Source organism: Meleagris gallopavo, chromosome 1 (genome assembly GCF_905368555.1).
Source record: "Meleagris gallopavo chromosome 1, MGAL_WU_HG_1.1, whole genome shotgun sequence".
NCBI classification, from domain to species: Eukaryota; Metazoa; Chordata; class Aves; order Galliformes; family Phasianidae; genus Meleagris; species Meleagris gallopavo.
The window spans coordinates 37,717,243-37,736,432 of NC_139404.1; the positions used below are offsets into that span (position 1 = coordinate 37,717,243).

The 19,190-nt window shown below is 37.0% G+C and overlaps 1 protein-coding gene across 1 annotated transcript in view; it reads left to right on the forward strand.

Annotated features, from left to right (window-relative positions):
- ZDHHC17 (zDHHC palmitoyltransferase 17) overlaps positions 1 to 16,044 on the forward strand; it is a 73,505-nt gene extending 57,461 nt beyond the window's left edge. The window contains exons 11-17 of the mRNA XM_085221623.1: positions 1,613 to 1,737; positions 4,568 to 4,630; positions 5,468 to 5,561; positions 8,867 to 8,950; positions 9,351 to 9,508; positions 11,434 to 11,528; positions 12,915 to 16,044. Coding sequence (XP_085077749.1) covers positions 1,613 to 1,737; positions 4,568 to 4,630; positions 5,468 to 5,561; positions 8,867 to 8,950; positions 9,351 to 9,508; positions 11,434 to 11,528; positions 12,915 to 13,053 — 758 coding nt within the window. The 3' untranslated portion in view covers positions 13,054 to 16,044. The remainder of the gene's footprint in view (positions 1 to 1,612; positions 1,738 to 4,567; positions 4,631 to 5,467; positions 5,562 to 8,866; positions 8,951 to 9,350; positions 9,509 to 11,433; positions 11,529 to 12,914) is intronic.
- Positions 16,045 to 19,190: the final 3,146 nt, after the last annotated feature.

Here is a 19,190-nt window from a genome sequence, read left to right on the forward strand (position 1 = left end):
GATGGGGTCTTGGGCTACCTAATCTAGTGGGAGATGTCCCTGCCCATGGCAGGGGAGTTGGAGCTAGATGGTCTTTAAGGTCCATTCCAACACAGACCCTTATTTGATTCTATGATTTCCTAAGTACAAAAGAGGTCTTAACTGCATTTATTGCTATTTCAGGGTTCTTCCATGCCACCAGAGTGTTGCAGAAGGATTTGAGAGGCTTACTGTTATTCTTCAGAACTTTAATTTTCTTTCAGATAATATTTGCTTATATCTGTGCCACATAGATTTATTTACAAATGGTTTTTGTAATATTTTTCTAATACTTTTTAATGCCTTTCTTAATCTGTTTTTCCAAGAATACAAACAGAATAGAATGTATTTATATAGTGGAATATATTTGAATATCTATTCTAGCTTCAAAATGCAATTTTTGTCAAAGCTTGCAAAAATGCTTGTATTATGTTGCTTTTAAAGTCTTATATACCAGTTCCATACAAGTTGCCACATGATATTTTCAGCTTTATAATGTTTTCTGCTTGTATGCAGAGTTTTTTTAACACAAACATTAACATATACCATATTAAGCTTTAATTACAGAAGTCTCAATGACTACCAGAGTAGAGAGTAATATCCAGATAACTCAGAGTAACAAAATAATTTCTGCAGTGCTTTGTGACAGAGTAATAGGTGTCCTTTTTACCTGGAGCTTTGTCAGGTATAGCATCTCATTGCATTTGTGAGTAACAGCTGGCAGGTATCTTTAGTGTTTGTGAAGTCTTCTATAGGTCACTGAACAGAGTAAATACTCAGATTTAGGGGCAGAGGCATATCTGAAGGATTTGCTTTCCAACGTCATCGCTAAGAAATGTTCTAATTCTGTGAAGAAATGTCAAATGTTGCAAGACTATGCATGTTATGGAGAATCATTCAACACAGGAAATATATTTTAAACCTAATGGTTATTTTCTGCCTTAATATGGTAAATTGACATTATAAACACTTCCAGGGACCTCTGAGTCTTGTGGGTTTTTGTGTAAGCATTAGATATATTAGTATGTTAAAGATAACTTTCATTGGTGTGAAATATGGGTATTGCCTTATGATAGGACCAGGTTTCAATTAGTATCTTTCTTGGAGATAACTGATGGTTGTGACATGATTTGTGATCACAGTCCAGCATTGTTCCATTTAGTACAGTCCCTTAAAAGGCTGGAAACAGGCGTTTTGTCATCTAACTGGAATTTCAAGCCAATGAAGACTTATTAGTCAACTGATGATTTTATAAATAGAACTTTGAAATGTTTGTTGTGAAAACAGGAAATACTTTTGAGAAGATACATTTAATGGAATTTATCTAAAGAGGAAAATAATTACAAAAACTGAACTATCATTATTCATTTCTAGAGAACTAAGTACTTTAGAAGTATCTCATAGAGAACATTTTATAAATATGAGTTTGGGATTTTGAGCAATAGAAAATGCTGAATACAAAAAAAAAGTTAGATCAACATTGTGTATTGTTATTTCAGACAAAGGCATCATCTTAATTTCATTTCAGAATTATTAATGGGTGTTTTCAAGAGAAAGTTTGGTTTTAAACTTTAAATTCCTTGACTTCAAACACATCTCAATTTTTTCTTCATCCATCTTCCATTCCTTGCTAATAGCGTTGCACTTTTCTACAATTTTGGAAAATCCTGGAAGTCTGATCCAGGAATCATCAAAGCCACAGAAGAACAAAAGAAAAAGGTAAAGCTGTGAGCATGTCAGATTTGTTCTTCAGGTGCCTTCTGCCAGTTGGTTGGAGTATGCTGGATAATCCATGGCTTTTCAATAAAGTGTTGTATAAGAAAGAGTTTAAAATGTGGAACATTTCCTTTCGCTTGTCTCCCAGGTTTCTCTCTTCTGTTCAGAATAAGCATTCAAGTCTAACTGGTCCAAAGCTGCATTTAGATTGTTCTCAGCAAGAAAAAAATAAAAATGTTCAATTTAGGTTTTTTATAGGAAAAAGTTTAAAAAGTCATTGGATGAAAATGTAAAGGTTTAGAATTTTACCTTAATGTAAGAAGTGACTCATTATGGGTTAAGTGTTGCTAGTTTGATGCTATAAAAACTTTCCAGACTTTAAAGCATCCCTAGTCCTTCTTACGTTTGTAATTAAAAGCGTTAAGTTATTGAAGATTTCAAGTATAAAACAGCCCAAACCACTGGCAGTCTTGCTTTTTAGAAAAATTAAATATTAGAGAAATTACTGATGATCTTATGAGATCTAATGCTTGTTAGCACTAATGACATTACCTCTAATTTCTGTGCATTCTCAGCAGCCAAACTGAGCATTGACCATGCCAATTGCACCAGGAATGTGGGTTTTTTTGCTTCATTCTAAGTTTTCTGGAAGCTCACTTATCACCAAAAGCTGAGCTCTGTGTTTCTATTTCTTGCTTGTGACAACAGCTACGTGGATTACCATAAAGCCACTTGGAGTAATAGCCTTAGGAAGTGATAAAGATATCAGCGACTTTAAAAGATGGTTGTGATGGCTTGAATGATTTTTTTCTGATAGATTATTACTGAGTTCTGTTGATCAGTGTACAAATTTTCTGTTACTGCAAATTTGCCAAAGTAAAACCCAGGCTAAATTCTCTTACTTCAACAGGGCTAAAGTAAGTCCACAATTGCCTATTGGCTCAGATTCAGCAAATTGCACAAACATGCAATTCATTTTATCCACGTGCACCGGTAGTTATACATGGGGATGAAAACCTTGTTGAACTGTATAGGAATTGTAAAAGACAACTTCCTCATTTAGATGCACATCATTGTTAATGTGCAACTAACCCAAGTGTAAACTGATCTATTATCGGGGGCATAAACCTCTGTAGGATATGTCTTAACTGGGTGCACTGTAGTATTTTCTCATGTTTCCATAATTTGTCTCCAAGTGTGTTTACATTAAGTTTGCCTTAGCTTTTCAATAAGTAACCAAAAATTCTTTTAATTCCAGATGACTGAGTTAAGGATGTTTGGAAATGTTGCAGTAAGCAGCATTTTCAGATGTTTATTCTTTGGATGATATGTCATGTCATTTTTTTTATTTAGCGTTTCTCTATTACAAAGTAACCTGAGTTTTTCTTTAAGTAAGTCACTTTTCACAATCAAATGTTAATAACTTGAAAGCACAGAAGGTAGACCCCCAGGTCTCTCAAAGCACAAAAGTATGTTTGTAACATGTCCTCCTGGATCTCTCTGTGTTGTAAGTTCTAAGGAAAGCTTGATTTGAAAGCACTTTATATACACCTTTTCAGCTTTGTTTTAGGATGTTGCTTGTGGCTATATTGAACTCCAGTGTTGAGCATAGCATGTAAATTCCTTTGTGTATCTTCTCAATGGTGTGTAGTATAGTGCAAACTCCCACTGAAGTCAGAGGAACTACTTGTGGTTGCGTGGAGTGAGATTCTGGAAGGTTGCTTTGATGAATTCTGCACCAAAAGCAATCGGAAGTACAACAAGCAAAGCAAAAGAGAAGTCCAACTTTAGAGCTTAGTTAAGAAATGTTAGAAAATTGTACAGGACTGTTCCTCATTCATCTGAGATCAGCAAGAGAAGCGCTAAGACACTGATTACCCCTGGACTGTTGACTGTAGCTTTTCCCATCTACTTTGAGGCAAAGAATCCCATAAATGTTCCCTGACTAATTAAGTATAGTGCTGTGGGGAAAACTTCTGCACCTTTGGTCAAGTTAGCGCTTGTCATCTCATTAGGAAAGTGACAATTTTAGTGCTGTGATGAAATAATACTTGTAAGAACCATATTACTCTTTCTCCAATAAGAAGCCATGTTGATTCGTAAGCTATATGTTGTTTGAAAGGGAGCAATAGATCTGTTTACTGTTAGGCAATTTATGCTGAGTGAATTCCTTCTGGATCAAGGAAGGCTATTTTCGCAGAAGATGATTTCAGGATATTTTCCATATGTGGCAAGCATCATTTAAAAGTCTCATGTGAGACAGATTTCAGCTGCTGAATATTGGAATTTGTTGGAAAACATAATGGAATTGAAGGTTTCTTCTGTCAATGAAGAAGATACTGAGGGAATGCACTAAATAAAAAGTTACCATTTAGTGTGAAGGAAAAGGGATGCTTTAGCTGATACCTCTTTATGTTCTTCGGTTCAGTCATGAGTATAATATAATGTCTGTAGGAGAAGGTTTGGTTTGCATTCTTTTCTTTCTAGAAACTTCAACATTTGAGGAAAGAGGTAAAGGCAGATATAAAGTTTTTGATGGGATACCTCTAGAAATGATCTTTTTTAGACTAGCTGATCCCGCTATCTTCCTGGAAGGTCTTCATTGTGTTCCCCTTTAGAAATTTAGAAATCAGGCTTGAATTAACATTGGATTAACAGAGTATGTTTAAAATCAGTTTCAATTGAATTTAACTTGATCCTATATGTAAAGAGTACCTGAAATTTGTAGAGTTCACAGCCTTTGAGTCAAACACATTACAGTTCTTGTCAACATTTGTTTGTATGCTAAATCCTATTTCATCCTCTTTTTTTTTTTCTTTTTTTTTTCCTGCAGACAATAGTAGAGCTTGCAGAGACAGGAAGTCTGGACCTTAGTATATTCTGCAGTACCTGCTTGGTAGTGTATATATATATATTTTTTTTTTCTGTGCCAAAACCGGATGATCCTATTCTGAACACACTCTTGTTTTTACTAATTCCATATAAAGGGCAGAATTTATTTGCAATCTTTAATTCATGCAGTATTTTCAAGGAATAAAAGAATTTACACAAAAAGGCTTATGCAACAATAAGGAAGAAAAGTATTCATGGTGAATGAATGTGTTTCTTTTTTAAAAAAGGCAACTTCTTAATTATCAGGGCAGTCAGTATTGCACCTTAATGATCTGAGTTGTGTAGAACATGAATGATGTTATATTCTTAAAATCAAATCTGGAATATGATGGCAACTTAAAATTGTGTGTGTATCTGTGTATATCTCCAAATAGTTAATATCAGATCTTTTTTCTTTGTTACTATTTTATATTTCTTTCAAAACGCGAACTTGAAACAAATTGTTGAGAGTAATCAAGAATTTTGAGTTGTAGTTGCTGAATAGCATTCCTGTCTTTAGAAAATAAGCAGAACAGTTTAGGGCTTCATTATGAATACTGCTGACAGAATCATGGAGCTGGAACTCGTTGTGTATATTCATTGCTGAAAAGCTGAAATGAAACTGGTTGCTATACAAAGTTCAAGAGCTGGAGGGGATAGAAGAACTTTGGGGAAAAAAAAAATCCTTTATGCAAGAAAATTAAGGTTGCAGTCTGTGTGTTTGTGTTAAATAACATATAGGTTAAGATTAATACCTAAGATTGCTTTAAAAATTGACACTATCTGGGGAGTTAACAGAATAAGTTATTTTGCATTAAACTGTTCTTTTGGTGTTCTTAACAAATGTTAATAAACATTACAGATACGGAAGCCAGTGAGGTCTAAACACTGTGGTGTATGTAATCGATGTATAGCAAAGTTTGATCACCACTGCCCGTGGGTGGGTAATTGTGTAGGTAAGTAATCTCTGAAATCTGTAATAGATCAAGAAGGCAAAACCTTCTGGAAATGATCCTGTGTGTTGTATGGGATTTGGCCTGTTCTTCTTTCATTGTGAAAGTGAGTTGGCAGAAAAGCTATAGAGGACTTTTGGTAGAAGGAAGATAATTCTTAATATTGGTCCTAATTTTTCTTTTTACATGTGATTCTCTGTGTTAGTTTTACCTGTAGCCCTCTCAAGTATTAATAATAATAGATAGTCGCTGTAGTTTGACTGTCCTTAAGGAACAGGACAGTGCTGACATTTGAATTGTTAACAAAACACTAAAATCTCGTGGAGATGGGCTTGGGTTGTTCCATTCTATGGAACAATTTTTTTCCATATTTTTCATTTACTACTATTGTCTCTATATACGTTACTTTTGATTTGTATTTTAGATGTTTTACAGTGAAGAACTAAGAAATCTTTAATGAACACCAGCAAAAAGGCTGAGTGGGCACAAACTCAGATTTTGGAGATGCTGCTAAGTGACAGTTTGATATTTGTTTTGTGAGAGTGCTGAGAAGAACTCGTCAATGGGACAGAAAGATCCAGAGTTTTAACCAGTAATTTGAAAAGCAGAAAAATTGAGTGGGAAGGGAAAAAAGAGACCTCCTAGTTTGTGAATAATAAGAGAGTATGTGTGAAGCAGGATTAGGTTAGGGAGAGGTAATGTAGTGGACTTTTTCTTGGTTTTTTTTTATTATTATTATTTTGTTGTTTGGGGGGTTCTTTTTAGACTGGTGGTGGTGATTTGTTTTTTTTTTTTTTTCCCCCTAGAAACAGTAGATGAAAAAACAGAACCTTCATGGTCTTGAACAAATCAGAATAACTGTTGATAAAAGTAAACACTAGGAAACTGGAAAGTATGTTGGAAAAAAAAAAAGAGAAGTCACACCATGAGAAGGAAGTGATGGTCTAATGACCTTATATGGCTTTTCTGCCTCCAGTTCATAGATGGTGACTATGAGCACAGGATTACAAAACAGAATCCATTCTTAAAACTGCATTCATGGCATGTTTCCCAAATAGGGAAACATGAATTATGATGGAAAGGTTAAATTTGGAAATGTTTCGTATAGTCTTGAAATGTGTTAAAAGGACAAGAATTTTACTAAAGATATGATTGAGGAAAGAGTGTGTACAGACACTCTAAAAATAAATTCTTTTGGGTTTATTTGCTGTGCAAACAGATGAAAGGAAGGACAGGCTTCTTTAAAAAAAAAAAAGTTTGGCAATAAGGACAAATTATCTTCATCATATCTGCAGAAATGTCATTAATGTTGCAGTGAGCGGGTCTCTGAAGGTGATTGATTGTACCTGTCTTTCTAATGGAATATCAGAATGACAATATATTACATATTTCACAGGTTATTTAATAAAAAAAAAGCATTTCTTACTTTTAAACTTATAGTTAAGCAAATGCCATTTCAAAAGCAAAGTGTGGACTTGTAACAGAAATCTAGTTTTCAAAGAACAGCACAGAAGAAGCAGTAACCAAACCTTTTTTTTGCTGTTACGACGTGAGCTGTGCTGCCATTGAACTGAATTATTCTCAGCGCAGTGACTAAGAAGATAGGTCTCATAGCACAAATTACTTATGGTTTGGAATAATGATCTCTTCCCAACTCCAAATAATGATTCTCCAAAAGTAGGAGGAAGTCAAGGAATGAGCAATCCATCCAAATCATTTAACATACAACTCTATCGGATAAAATAACAATCAGTTGTCTTTACTATGTTATTACTTATGTATAATACAAAAAAAACCTATATAAAAAAAATTAGCAGTTGTTCTTAGTGCACTGTCTTCACTGTGAAGCCACTTACTACTTTCTTTAGAGTGAACATGTATAACACAGTGCTGTGTTTTACTCAGTCTTATTTAAGATGCAAAAGAAAGGTGGATTTACACTTTTCCAAAGTCTTTTAATAGTGACCAGGGCTGTGCATGTCTAGACATATATTTTCACCAAATAATGGGTTCTCCAGTTAAGTAGAACCATAGAATGGCCTGACTTGAAAAGGACCACAGTGATCATCTAGTTTCAACCCCCTGCTGTGTGCAGGGTTGCCAACTACCAGACCAGGCTGCCCAGAGCCACATCCAGCCTGGTCTTGAATGCCTCCAGGGATGGGGCATCCACAACCTCCCTGGACAACCTGTTCCAGTGCATCACCACCCTCTGTGTGAAAAGCCTCCTCTGAATTTCTCCTAGAATTTGATTCGGTATCGCTGGAGATGCTACTGAAAGGAACATTTCATTGAATACCTATCAGTTGGACCTCTTGATCTGACCATTTAACTTCCTGTTTTTGAATTTGTTTTTATGAAACCAAACAGTTCCAAAAGTGGAAGTAATATCTTAGGGGCATTCCCAACACTCTTTCTTATATACTCTTAGTTGATTGAAGGCAACATTGCAGCATATTTTACATCCAAAGGAACTTGTTTGATTTTCAAGGAAATGTCTTGTACTCAGTCTAGCTTGTGTTTATGGGTGTTTTTCCTCATCTCTTTTTTATGTAGTCATTCAGTTTGCTTGCAGAAAGCACTTGATTATTTTCTGCCTCCAGAGGATGCTCTTTATTTAGCAGGCAAAACATCTGATATAATGAAGAAGTAAATATTGTGCTTGTAGATGATGACAGCCAAATCTTTGTAGCCCATTACAGTCTCTGTGGGTTTAGCTTACAGCCTAGTGCTGTTAGAAGGTTAAAACAGTGGACATATTTTATAGATGGAAGGTTGAGTCCTTCAGAATTAGGGCCTGCTTGTGTAAGAGACATCATCTTAGCTGTACTAGTGTTTAAAATAGAGCATTCTTTTTAAAACTGATTTTTCTTGTTTTTAACTCCAGTTAAAATGTTGTACTTGATTTTGTGCTGTTCATTATGTTAGCCAGTTAATTAGGCCTTGTCTGCAGTTTTTATTCTGACTTCTGCTACATGTTTTGGTTGGGCTTAAACACCCTTGATGAAGCTAAGCTTTGACTTAATTTGTTCTCGTCAAAGATTGTATATTTTTTCATATTCCTGTTCATTTTAAGAACTCTGCAATCTGATGATTTTTTTCTACTGTCATTCTAAAAAAAATTACATACTGATGTGAAATTCCTCATTGTTCTGAGCTCTGTTAACGACACTGTTCTAAATATTGTATATTAATAATTGTATTAACTCGTGAGAGAGGTTGCCTATAATAGGAAGTTAAGCTTCCTGATGTGTTTTGTCTTTTGAAAGTGGAGTAATTTGATCTCTGTTGTTCTTGTGCAACTTTAGGAGCGGGGAATCATCGCTATTTTATGGGATACTTGTTCTTCCTGCTATTTATGATCTGCTGGATGATTTATGGATGTATCTCTTGTGAGTAGATGTGGGGGATTGGTTGGTTTGTTTGTTTTGTTTTTAATTACTTATAAATACTTCATCTCCTGGTATGGATTTCTACAGGGTTTTGCCTTATCAGAGTTTTTGATATTCTTTATTCTGGAGTTGAACTGCATATTAATCATTTCCCATGGTAATTTAACTTAAAAGATGTTTTTCTTGTCCTGTTTTTTTGTCTTCCTCACAACCACGTGTGTGCCTATGTCATATATTCAGTGACTTGGAAAAGGAAGGCAGAACAAGTGAAATTCTTTCGGTACACTGCTGTTTTCGTATTTCATTTTCGTAACGTGTTCTGATATGAGGTTTACATTGATGTATAGTAAGCATATCTTAAATCTTCCGTACGGTGTTTGTTGCTTTCTTTTTTCCTTAGACTGGGGTTTCCACTGTGAGACAAGTTATGCAAAGGATGGATTTTGGACCTATATTACACAGATTGCTACCTGTTCTCCTTGGATGTTTTGGATGTTTCTAAACAGTGTTTTTCACTTCATGTGGGTGGCTGTGTTACTCATGTGTCAGATGTATCAGGTATGGAAGAGCATTTCAATTTGGGAGTGCATGGCTATATCAGATAGTTGTTGTTTAAATGTTCATGTCCATTATGCAAGACCAAGTGTTCAGTCTCAGCCACAGCTGAAGGAGGTAGGCATCTGTTGTCTCTGCATAATAGAAGGCATCATTCACTTGTCATTCATTTGCACTTATTTTATTTTGTGCAAGTGATGAAAATACTTACCTCCCACTTTCCATTCTCAGAATGACAAAAAGGCAAAATAGACCAGAGAAAGGCAATAAAGACTAACAGAAGCCTAGAGGATAAAATCTGTGGGTAGAAGTAGGAATAATGCAGTATGTCATTAGCTGGGTGGTAACTTCAAATGGGACGCAATAATTTCTTAAACTGCTTCAGGGTGATTCGTCATCACATGACTTTACTGTAATCTGACCAAACCCATTTTTTTCTGTATCCTTTTTAATGAAAGACAAGTTCATGCTGGAAGCCTTTCAATATTACTTGTTATTAATGAGCAGCTAGACACTGATTTAAAAATCTGTCCACAGATCCTGGAAATAAAATCACGCTCTAAGACTTAAGTACAATTTCTTAAGAAATTGGAGTTTTATCCTCCTTTCTGTAGAATATTTATTAACAATATATGCCAATTTCAGAATCTTGTGTATGTGACGTTTGTCTTGACCAGCAAAGACCTTTACTAAAACAAATGAGCAAAGATAACTATGTTTATTTCATGTGTGTGGCTTTCAAGCCAGTTTGAACCACAAGACTTCTATAGCAGATGAGTGTGTAACTTTGCACAGAGCCTTCTGTCATATTTGACTCATTGAGCTCCACATTGAGAATCCCTGTAAATATGATCTGTGTTGCACTTAGAAAACTTAGGATCTTGTTTGACAAATCTTGCTGTGCAGTCTGACATAGGAATTGATGAAATTATTCTCCAAATTATTTCTTTGGCTGTGCAGCTACACAGTCTCTGCTATTGCTCCTTGTTTTTTCCCTCCATCATCAAGTTTTGACTTGCCCTTTATATTGAACTGGGTGAGACTCTTGCCAAAGTACTACGTATGAAAGAAAAGTAATTAAAAAACTGTACTTCCAACTTCAAAAGTTGGCCATTAACACCTCATTTATATACATAGAAATGAAACTCCACTGGGTTTCATGGAGGGAGAGAAAATGCCTGAGACAAGTAAATCCAAATGAGGCAAGCAAGCCCAAGTTTAATTTTCTCAGTGTTCATGTTTTTGTAACATGTAGCAGAGTTGATTTGATATTCCACTGGGAATTATAAGATTTTATCTTGCTGTAGACTATTAAGGGATTTCTCACAGTTCTGTTTCCAATTACATCACATTGCAATAAACTACAGTTTTATATGTGCCCTGTTAGGCTGAAGTAGTTGGGAAGTTATTACATAAAATTGTGTTCTTTTTAGCCAAACGACTGTGGTTTGAAACAAACAAACAAAAACCCCTTTTTCTAGTCAACTTTTTGTCTTAATGACAGAAAAGTTGTGCTACGAAGTTTTAAATGAGGGGGATATATAGCACTGTGACAATACCATATTATTATCAGAATGTCAAGAGGAAACGAAAGGATTCAAATGCTGTGTAAACTAACTCCTGAATCTGTTATTTACAGTGCACTTCAGTTGGTAATTAATAACGGCATCTCTACCCTATGAACTAGTAAGGCACAGTTTGTTCAGTGATCATGATTTATTTCTGATCACTCTTAAATATTTTCCACAACCTGGTACAGCGGTTGTATGGCATTTTATGTTGGGATCCAACAGTTTCAGCAGGACGAAAATTGTTCTTCAAAAGAACAAATATAAAAAAAAGAAATTCTTTTTCTGCCTGTTTTACGTAGGGCTTGTTTGCCCGTTTTTATGTTGGCTAATTTGCTTACTTTATTTTTTTGTCTTCAGATATCTTGCTTAGGAATCACTACAAATGAAAGAATGAATGCAAGACGATACAAGCACTTTAAAGTTACAACCACATCTATTGAAAGCCCATTCAAGTAAGTTTTAAAGCATAAACATGTGTTTCTCACTTGTGTTGCTCCTCATGTTTGAATTGTGCAGCTTTTTGAAACAGAACATAGCTAAATACTAGTGGAGAGGGGTGCAGGATGCCCCAGGAGCTGAAGTGGATGTTGTGTAGGTAAGATACAGGCTTTTCATTATCATGAAGAGTAGGGTATGGTGAGGTTCTAGTTTCTGTAGTGCGAAGAGTGCAAGCTAAGAGAGGAGAGCTTCAGGATGGTGTAGCACTGGGATGTTAGCACTTGAAGGAAGGGAATAAGGCAGAATGGAAAAGCTTGTAGAGTCAAAGCAGGAAATAAATGAAGGCATGAAGCTGGAATATTGGTGGGTTGAGGACATATTATGAAGGAGCAGAGAAAGGACAGAAGCACATCTCATCCTGCAGTGTATGCTGTCATTTTTGTGGGAGCTGCTGCTCTTTCAGACAGTACCCAAAGGAAGGACAGATAGAAGTCCTAGTTGTATTAGTTTGTAGTTTTGTGCTGGAATAGAAGTTTGTATGATTCTTTTAATATCTTCACATACGAAACCTTTATTGAGAGAAAGACAAGCAACTCTCTATGGTTGACATTTTCCTATAGATAAAAGTTTTAGCAAAATCAGGTGATGAAAAGAACACAGTGGTGGGCAGAATAGGAAAAAAACTACTGACTTTATCCCTATATTGATATCCACTTCATAACCCAGATTTGGTGGAACAGCTGCTATTATAAAAAGGACTCAAAAATTAACACAGTATCTAAAATAACTGATTGGCATCACCTGTTAAATGAAGGAGTAGTCATCTTGTTGCTTTGACCTTTTCTGGTGTGTTATTGCATAAGCTTCTCTTCCAGAAAATCATGAACATATTCAGCCTGTGTGCAATTATTAAAAAATAATGGAGTTCTGATGCAAGCATCTTAAACATATGATGGTGAACTAATTCAGCAGCAGAAAGCCCTTGAATGTGTCGTCTACTTCCTTAATGCTTCCTTAATGCTTCCTTAATTTTGTGTTGTCTAGGAACGTAATTGATCTTGACCTACAGCTGTGGACCACTAGGTGTGACAGAAATAAGTACTAAGAAAGATAGAAGTGATTCTGGGTAAGAACAGTGGATAGCTGAAGAAATAAGAGAGCAGATAGTGAAGGAAATTTAGTGTCACAATTGTGTCCAAGGACAAAAATTCACCAGTATAATGACTTATTTTAGAACTTGTTCCATCAGCAAGCACTAAGCCAGTTTTTATCTGAATTGGTTCTGTGCAGTTGGGAACTTAAAGAGTGAGAAACTGAATCTGTAAAAAGAAAAAAGAACGTACTTTGTTAGAAGAGCTTTGTTATTACTTACTAACATGTATTTCTGTTCTGTTTTTTAGCCATGGTTGTATAAGGAACATTATAGACTTCTTTGAATTCAGATGCTGTGGTCTTTTTCGGCCTGTTATCGTGGACTGGACGAGGCAGTATACGATTGAATACGACCAAACATCAGGATCAGGCTACCAGCTGGTGTAGCACCACCATCATCCTGTGAGCATATCGTATCTGAGTGGTGCCTGAAATTTTTTTTCTCTCTCTCTCTCGAAACCACATCCCTTGAAGAGTAGCATGCTATGTGTAGGGCTGGTGATGAATCTTAAGGTACCTTCTCTTCATCAGAATTTTATTAACAAAAGTAAAAATGGACAGAATAAACTGCCAAACCTGATAAGGAAGAGGAGGAGGATCAAAAAGGGATTTTAACAGTTCTTAACATGAGAATTATTCGCAACAGCATATTCACAGTATTTGTTGCTGTTTTTTTTTATTTAAGATCTCTCACAATGGAGCATGATATTATTGAAGTATTGACATAAGTAGTTATGTTGTGCTGAGCAGAAAAATGCATTTCCCAATATGAATAATTCCACTGAAATGAGAATCTAGAATATAAAGCTAAATTTCATGACACAAAGTTCACTGATTGCTTTGGTGTAGTTCCTGTAATGTGATTTTTTTATTTTTATTACAGATTTTCTGTAGTATTATGTACATTGAAAAATGTGCTTTTCAATACTGTGATAAACATCACGTGGCGGGTATCCCCTGTAGTGTTCAGTTATGGCAGTAATGCACAGCTGGTAATGCTAAGAAAAAAATACATTGCCCACGTTTTTTTGGTGATTATTATTGTCACCATTTACTGGTACAACTAAATACTTGTGGAAGCCCTGTTCTGAGATTGTATAGTCTGAAATAAAAGATTGCACAAATAAGGAAAGCTCTTCTGTCAAAGTTGAAGCTGTGCTTAGACGCATGATGCACCTGCAGAAGTAGGTTACAGTATATAATGTTCAAGAAAAAAAAATAGACAAGAAATCATTATCTTTGAAGTAAATGTATAAACATTTCACAAACTAGCAGTGCTTCAGTACTGGCTTTGGTCCCCAGACAGCACAATGTAATGTGGCTGCAAATGTCTTCGAAGAGTAGTTGCATGGGGGAAACCAAAGATGTGAAAACAAAAATCTCAATTATAAAAATATAAAGTAAAACAGTTTTAAATCAGCTGCAAATGCAGAAGAAGCCAGAGCCATCTGAAATGATTATTTTGTACGGGCATAAAATAATGGAAACCAAACTTTAAAAAGAAAAAAAAAAACAAGAAAAAAGCATATCTCCAAAATAGCACATGCACATTCTGAAGAAGGTAGTGTATTGGCAAGTGGGAATCACCCTTAGTGTTTTTAAGTTCTCATGCTACAGAAATGTTTGGAAGGTGAGGAATCAACTGAAATGGCATTCCAAGGGGGCTTTTCTTGACTGTAATGCACTGATTTTTGTTATGGTGTTTTCATATACTCATAGTGAATTGTTCACTGCTTCCTTAACTATTGTTTACAGAGAGACTGAGAATCAGGTTAGTTCTTTTCTAAGTGCTGTAGCAACCTAGTGGTTCGAGAATCCTGTGAGAGGAGTCTGGGGAGGGGACCTGAAAGCCGACGTCTGAGACCAGTGTAAAGAATGTGTATCTGTACATAAATAATTTATCAAATAGTTTTCTCTCTGTGAGTGTGTGTTTAGTATATTTAAAGCTGCTCATTTTCATTTTATTCAACCAAAAAGTATAGGAAGATATCTAATGAGCTTTTAGTGATGTTAAATATTGCTGTTAATAGGCGTTACGCCCTGCAAATTCACTGCATGTTTGATGCTTGGCAAAATTAGCGTTTTCTGTAATACGCAGATTACAGGTAATAAAGCAATCTAGTGGTATTCCCGCCCCTTGCCTTAGTAAGAGGAGCAGTGAAACTGTAAATAGTTGATGTTCAGTATTTGCAAGTAAACATTTTTTTTCTGTAGTTGTTTGTGGATCTCGAGACACACGCTTAGTTTGCAAGTACCAGATATCAGGATTTACAGAAGTGCAGCATTAAAGTACTTGAATGTTTGATACTGGAAAAAACAACATCATCTTGGACACAGTTTTGATGGAGAGGTGTGGGTATAGGGGGAGGCAAGAAGCCTTTGCTGTTCTTGTCAGACAAAATTGTAATCCCAATTCCATTTCAGTGAAAACAGTTGCTATCAGTTACTCATCTTTTTTTGTAATCTTGAAACAAAGCATGAAGACTTTGCAATGTCATTTATTTATCGGTAATGTTCTGCATATTTGTTCACTTCTCACATTTCTGTTGGGGGTTGGTTGACTTGAAGAACTGAAGTCCGCTTTATAAAAGCCTCCTAGCACCAGAAGAGCGGTTCAGCACGTGATACAGGTTTTGGTTTTTGTTGTCCAGTAGCATTAACTGCCATGGATTGTCATGCAGTCCTTTTAAAAAAAAAGTTTGCAAAGAAGGTGATCTTTGGTAATATATGGTGAATTCTGCACTTCTCACTTGGTAAGAACTCTCTGGTGATGGTTTTGTGAAGGCCTGTAGAATTGGAGCAATATTGATTGTTATTAATATTAACCTGTGTGTGGATTTGGGACGTGAAGTTTCCAGTGCAGACTGTGACTTGTCTTGAGTAACACTGAATTTTTGGATCAGAAGTCATAAAATGGCGCAGCGGGGGGAGCCAACTATGCAGCATTTTTCTGTCAAGTTATCAAACTTGCAATTCATTTGTTGAACCAAAACTGCATTGCTTCTGAAACTCAATGAAGCTCATCCAGACCAACAACAGATCAGACCAGCTTGATCTGATCCAGGTAGAATAAATGGGAATTTTGTCTTGGCCCTAAACATGTGCTGTTCCTTTGCAGGTTTCTGTATTCTTTGATGTCCACCAGATTATTTTTTTTTAATTAATGTGTAAAACAGCATCACTACATTTTAAGCTATGGATTTTTTTGTATATTCTTTATTTATAACTGTGCCAAGTATTATTTTAATACTGTCAAGATCTTGATGTATTACATTGTGAACAATAAAATCTGTAAAATGTTTAATAAATTAGCTCTCCTTACATAAATTAAATCTGTTAAATTTTGTAAGTTATTAATCAAATAAATATTGACTCTTAGATGCAGTGTTTGTCTTGACTTCTGGTGTGGTTATGCACAGCGCTGGTTTTGTCCATTCTCAGAAGTCTTTCTGGAGACAGATATCACTAAGAAGAAGCACTTCCATCATGTAACAATGCTACAGAAAAGTGTTGCTGTCATTGTCTTTGTGTCCTCAGCTGTTGGGGCCTGGATTCAGCTCCTAAGTTTGAGCTTGCTCTGTCCAGGTTACTCTGCAGTGGGGGGAAGCCTTGTGCCTGGCAGAGGCCTCTTCAGTTGCAAAGGCTGCATTAAGCACTGCTCTCTGCCTTTCCCTCAGCCTCTGCACGGTGCAGGAGGGAGATGCAGTCTGCATCTGGAATTAGTCTTCCTTCTTCTTGCAACTGTTTTGCAAGGGAGCTACATCTATCACAGGTGTCTGGATGGACTGTTTGTTGCTGGTTAGTGACAGGCAGAGCTGCTGTCTAGAGCTGAAGCAGAAAGCTTCAGTTCATTATTTCCCTTTTGGTGCCTTTTTTTCCTAAGTATCAGTAAGCTAGACAGCATATTGTCTGTGTTTTCCAATTACAGCTCCAATCTTAGTTGTTGTATTTGTGTACTGTATTCTCTGAAATGCTTTTGGTGTTCTGTTTGGTCACTCTGAAAAAACATCAGCTGTGAAATGACTTTATGAAACTGAGGATTGGTGAGGAGGAGGGGCATATTCAAACTCATCTCACTAAAGCAGGATGCGCACACAGACTTCAACTGAATCAGTGATGCTGCTGCACACCTCCCTACACTTGGTTAGAAATAAAGAGAACAAAGATAACAAAAGTCTTAGCAGAACTGCATGATTTTAGAAAGAACACACAGCATACCCTTTATTGAGCTAAGTTGAAAGTGCTTGTAAAGATTTCTGAAATAAGCAGATTTTGTGCTGTATTTCTGGCATGCACATGGTGACCAAACTTTTTTTTTTTTTTCCAGTATAAGTGTGTGCGTAAATGTATTTAGGAAGTTTGATTAAATACTCTTTTTTTTTTTTTTTTCATTTTGTTGTTAGCTCTTAAATTCGCATGGAGAGTAGCTCTGTCCTCAGCTGTGAGACACTCTACATGTTTGAGATGGTGGCATCTGATCATGATGGTTACAATGACAGAACCCGCAGTAAGTAGAATTTCCTTTAGGAACAATGGCTTATATGCTATTAAATGGTTGTAATTTGCAAGAATTTTAATACACTTAAGAATGTCTTTCCTAAAGGACCCTCAGTTTGTGCACTGATTGCAGTTTTTTGTGACTACTGTATATAGTAATGCAAAAGTCTGATAGAAGCTTATATAAAAATTTATGGTAAGTTACTATTAACTACAGGAATTCATTTTGAGTTGCTCTGAAAGTTTATTTCAACTTCTTTGTCTGTTGTGTAAAGGCCTTCCCTTTTTCCCAGAGGCCAGCTTCTCGGCTCTGTGTTTAGTACAAGGGCAGACTCCCTGAGGCTGGTGTGGCGGTGGAGGTGTGAGCCTTTGCTGTGGTTGGGAGGGCTGGAGATGCAGGAGCCTTCCTGCATGAGTGTCAAGTCAGCAAAGCAAAAAAATCATTTTGTAGCAGAAGAGTATTCTTCACTGTGAAGGACCAAAGGGTTGCACTGGTGCTTGTGGCCTCACTGCTACCCCAGCGTGTGATGCCTCTACGCTACTGGTGTCATTTTCAGTTGTAATCTTTCCCTGTGTATGAGCCGTGCGAGCTCTGGGCTCACATTTTGATCTGCCTCTCTGCTCTTCCTTGTATCCACATTGTTCCTTCCTAACTCGTACAAAATTCTCTTTGTGGATTACTTTGAGTAGGACATATTTTTCTAATCAGGCAGTTGGCTGGCGCTGCTGCACTACCTCAGACTGTAGCGGTAGATGCTGCTTGAACCTCTGCCTGAGCCCACGCTCACACACGATTACCATTTTATTGCAGCATTCCTAGTCGTGCTTGTGTCTGCATGAACTCACTCTGTAAAGGTTTTTTTTTTCCCCAAAGGTATCAGCCTGCTCCCAAAACCAGACGGTTTCAGCTCTCATCTGTTCTGTAACAACTTCTGTTGGGCAGGATGAGAAGAGAAACAACCTCCCACCTCCGCCCCAACCACTGCTTGGTGTTAAGTGCTGTAACCCGAGTCTGCACTGCCTGAGCAATGTGGCTATGCTCTAGAAGCTTGGCCTGACTGACCTCCTTGTTGTGCAGGAGTCTATTCTGCACTGGAAGGGATGGTAAGAAGCTCCTGCAACCTGTTATGTGCTGCAGCTCAGGTGTGCTCCTGAGGTACAGTGTGTGGGATAAGGAGCTGATTCCCAGATCCCCAGTGCTTCCTCCCTACAGTAGGCAGAAAGTTTGTGAAGGGATGTAATGATGGCAGCTTGGATGAGGAACCTGAGCACACCAGTGAATGTGTTTCTGGTGCTTAAGGAACTCAGATGTTTTTAAAAACAAAAACAGCAAAGCTATTTCTACTAAAGCTGATTCTTTGCAGAAAGAGAAGGCAGCTTCCCTCAGCCTGAGTGACTTCTGCCTCAGTTTTAGTACCTCATTCTCACATAAGGCTGCTGTATTGGGCTGGACCCGGGACTTCTGTTGAGGAAGTGACCCCTACTCGCTTTACAAGAAGTGGAAGTTGAGGTGCTGTTGACTCAAGCCTATCAGTGTCAGTGGGAGATGTTCCAGCCCCTAGGAGCAGCCCATCTCTCCTGGGAGCTTTTCACTCAAGATGTGACAACACCACCAAGAAATTTCAGTAAACCTTCAGCAAATGCTATTTGACACGTTGCAGATTCAAGGACCCTGGCTCGCACACAACTGGTACGATCACACTAAATTTAGGCTACATTTGACACATTTATTTGTCTGTGCTCCTCGCCCAGTCAGCTTGACCCTGTGTCCCACTATCTACCCCAATGCCTGAAGGCAGAACTGTTCTGTTGTGGCACCGCAGGTGCAGACCCCAAACAATCCTCCCCTGGTTTGAGGGAACTGAGGACTGTAACACTACTGGAAAAAGGTCAAAAGCTTCTCTTAACATTATGTTTCACATGTTTGTCCAGCATTTCATCAGCTGTGAGTAGGGGTGGTACTCATCTGCGCCTTTATTAGTGCTCTGCAACTGTGCAAACCCTGTACAAAATAAAACCTCAATACC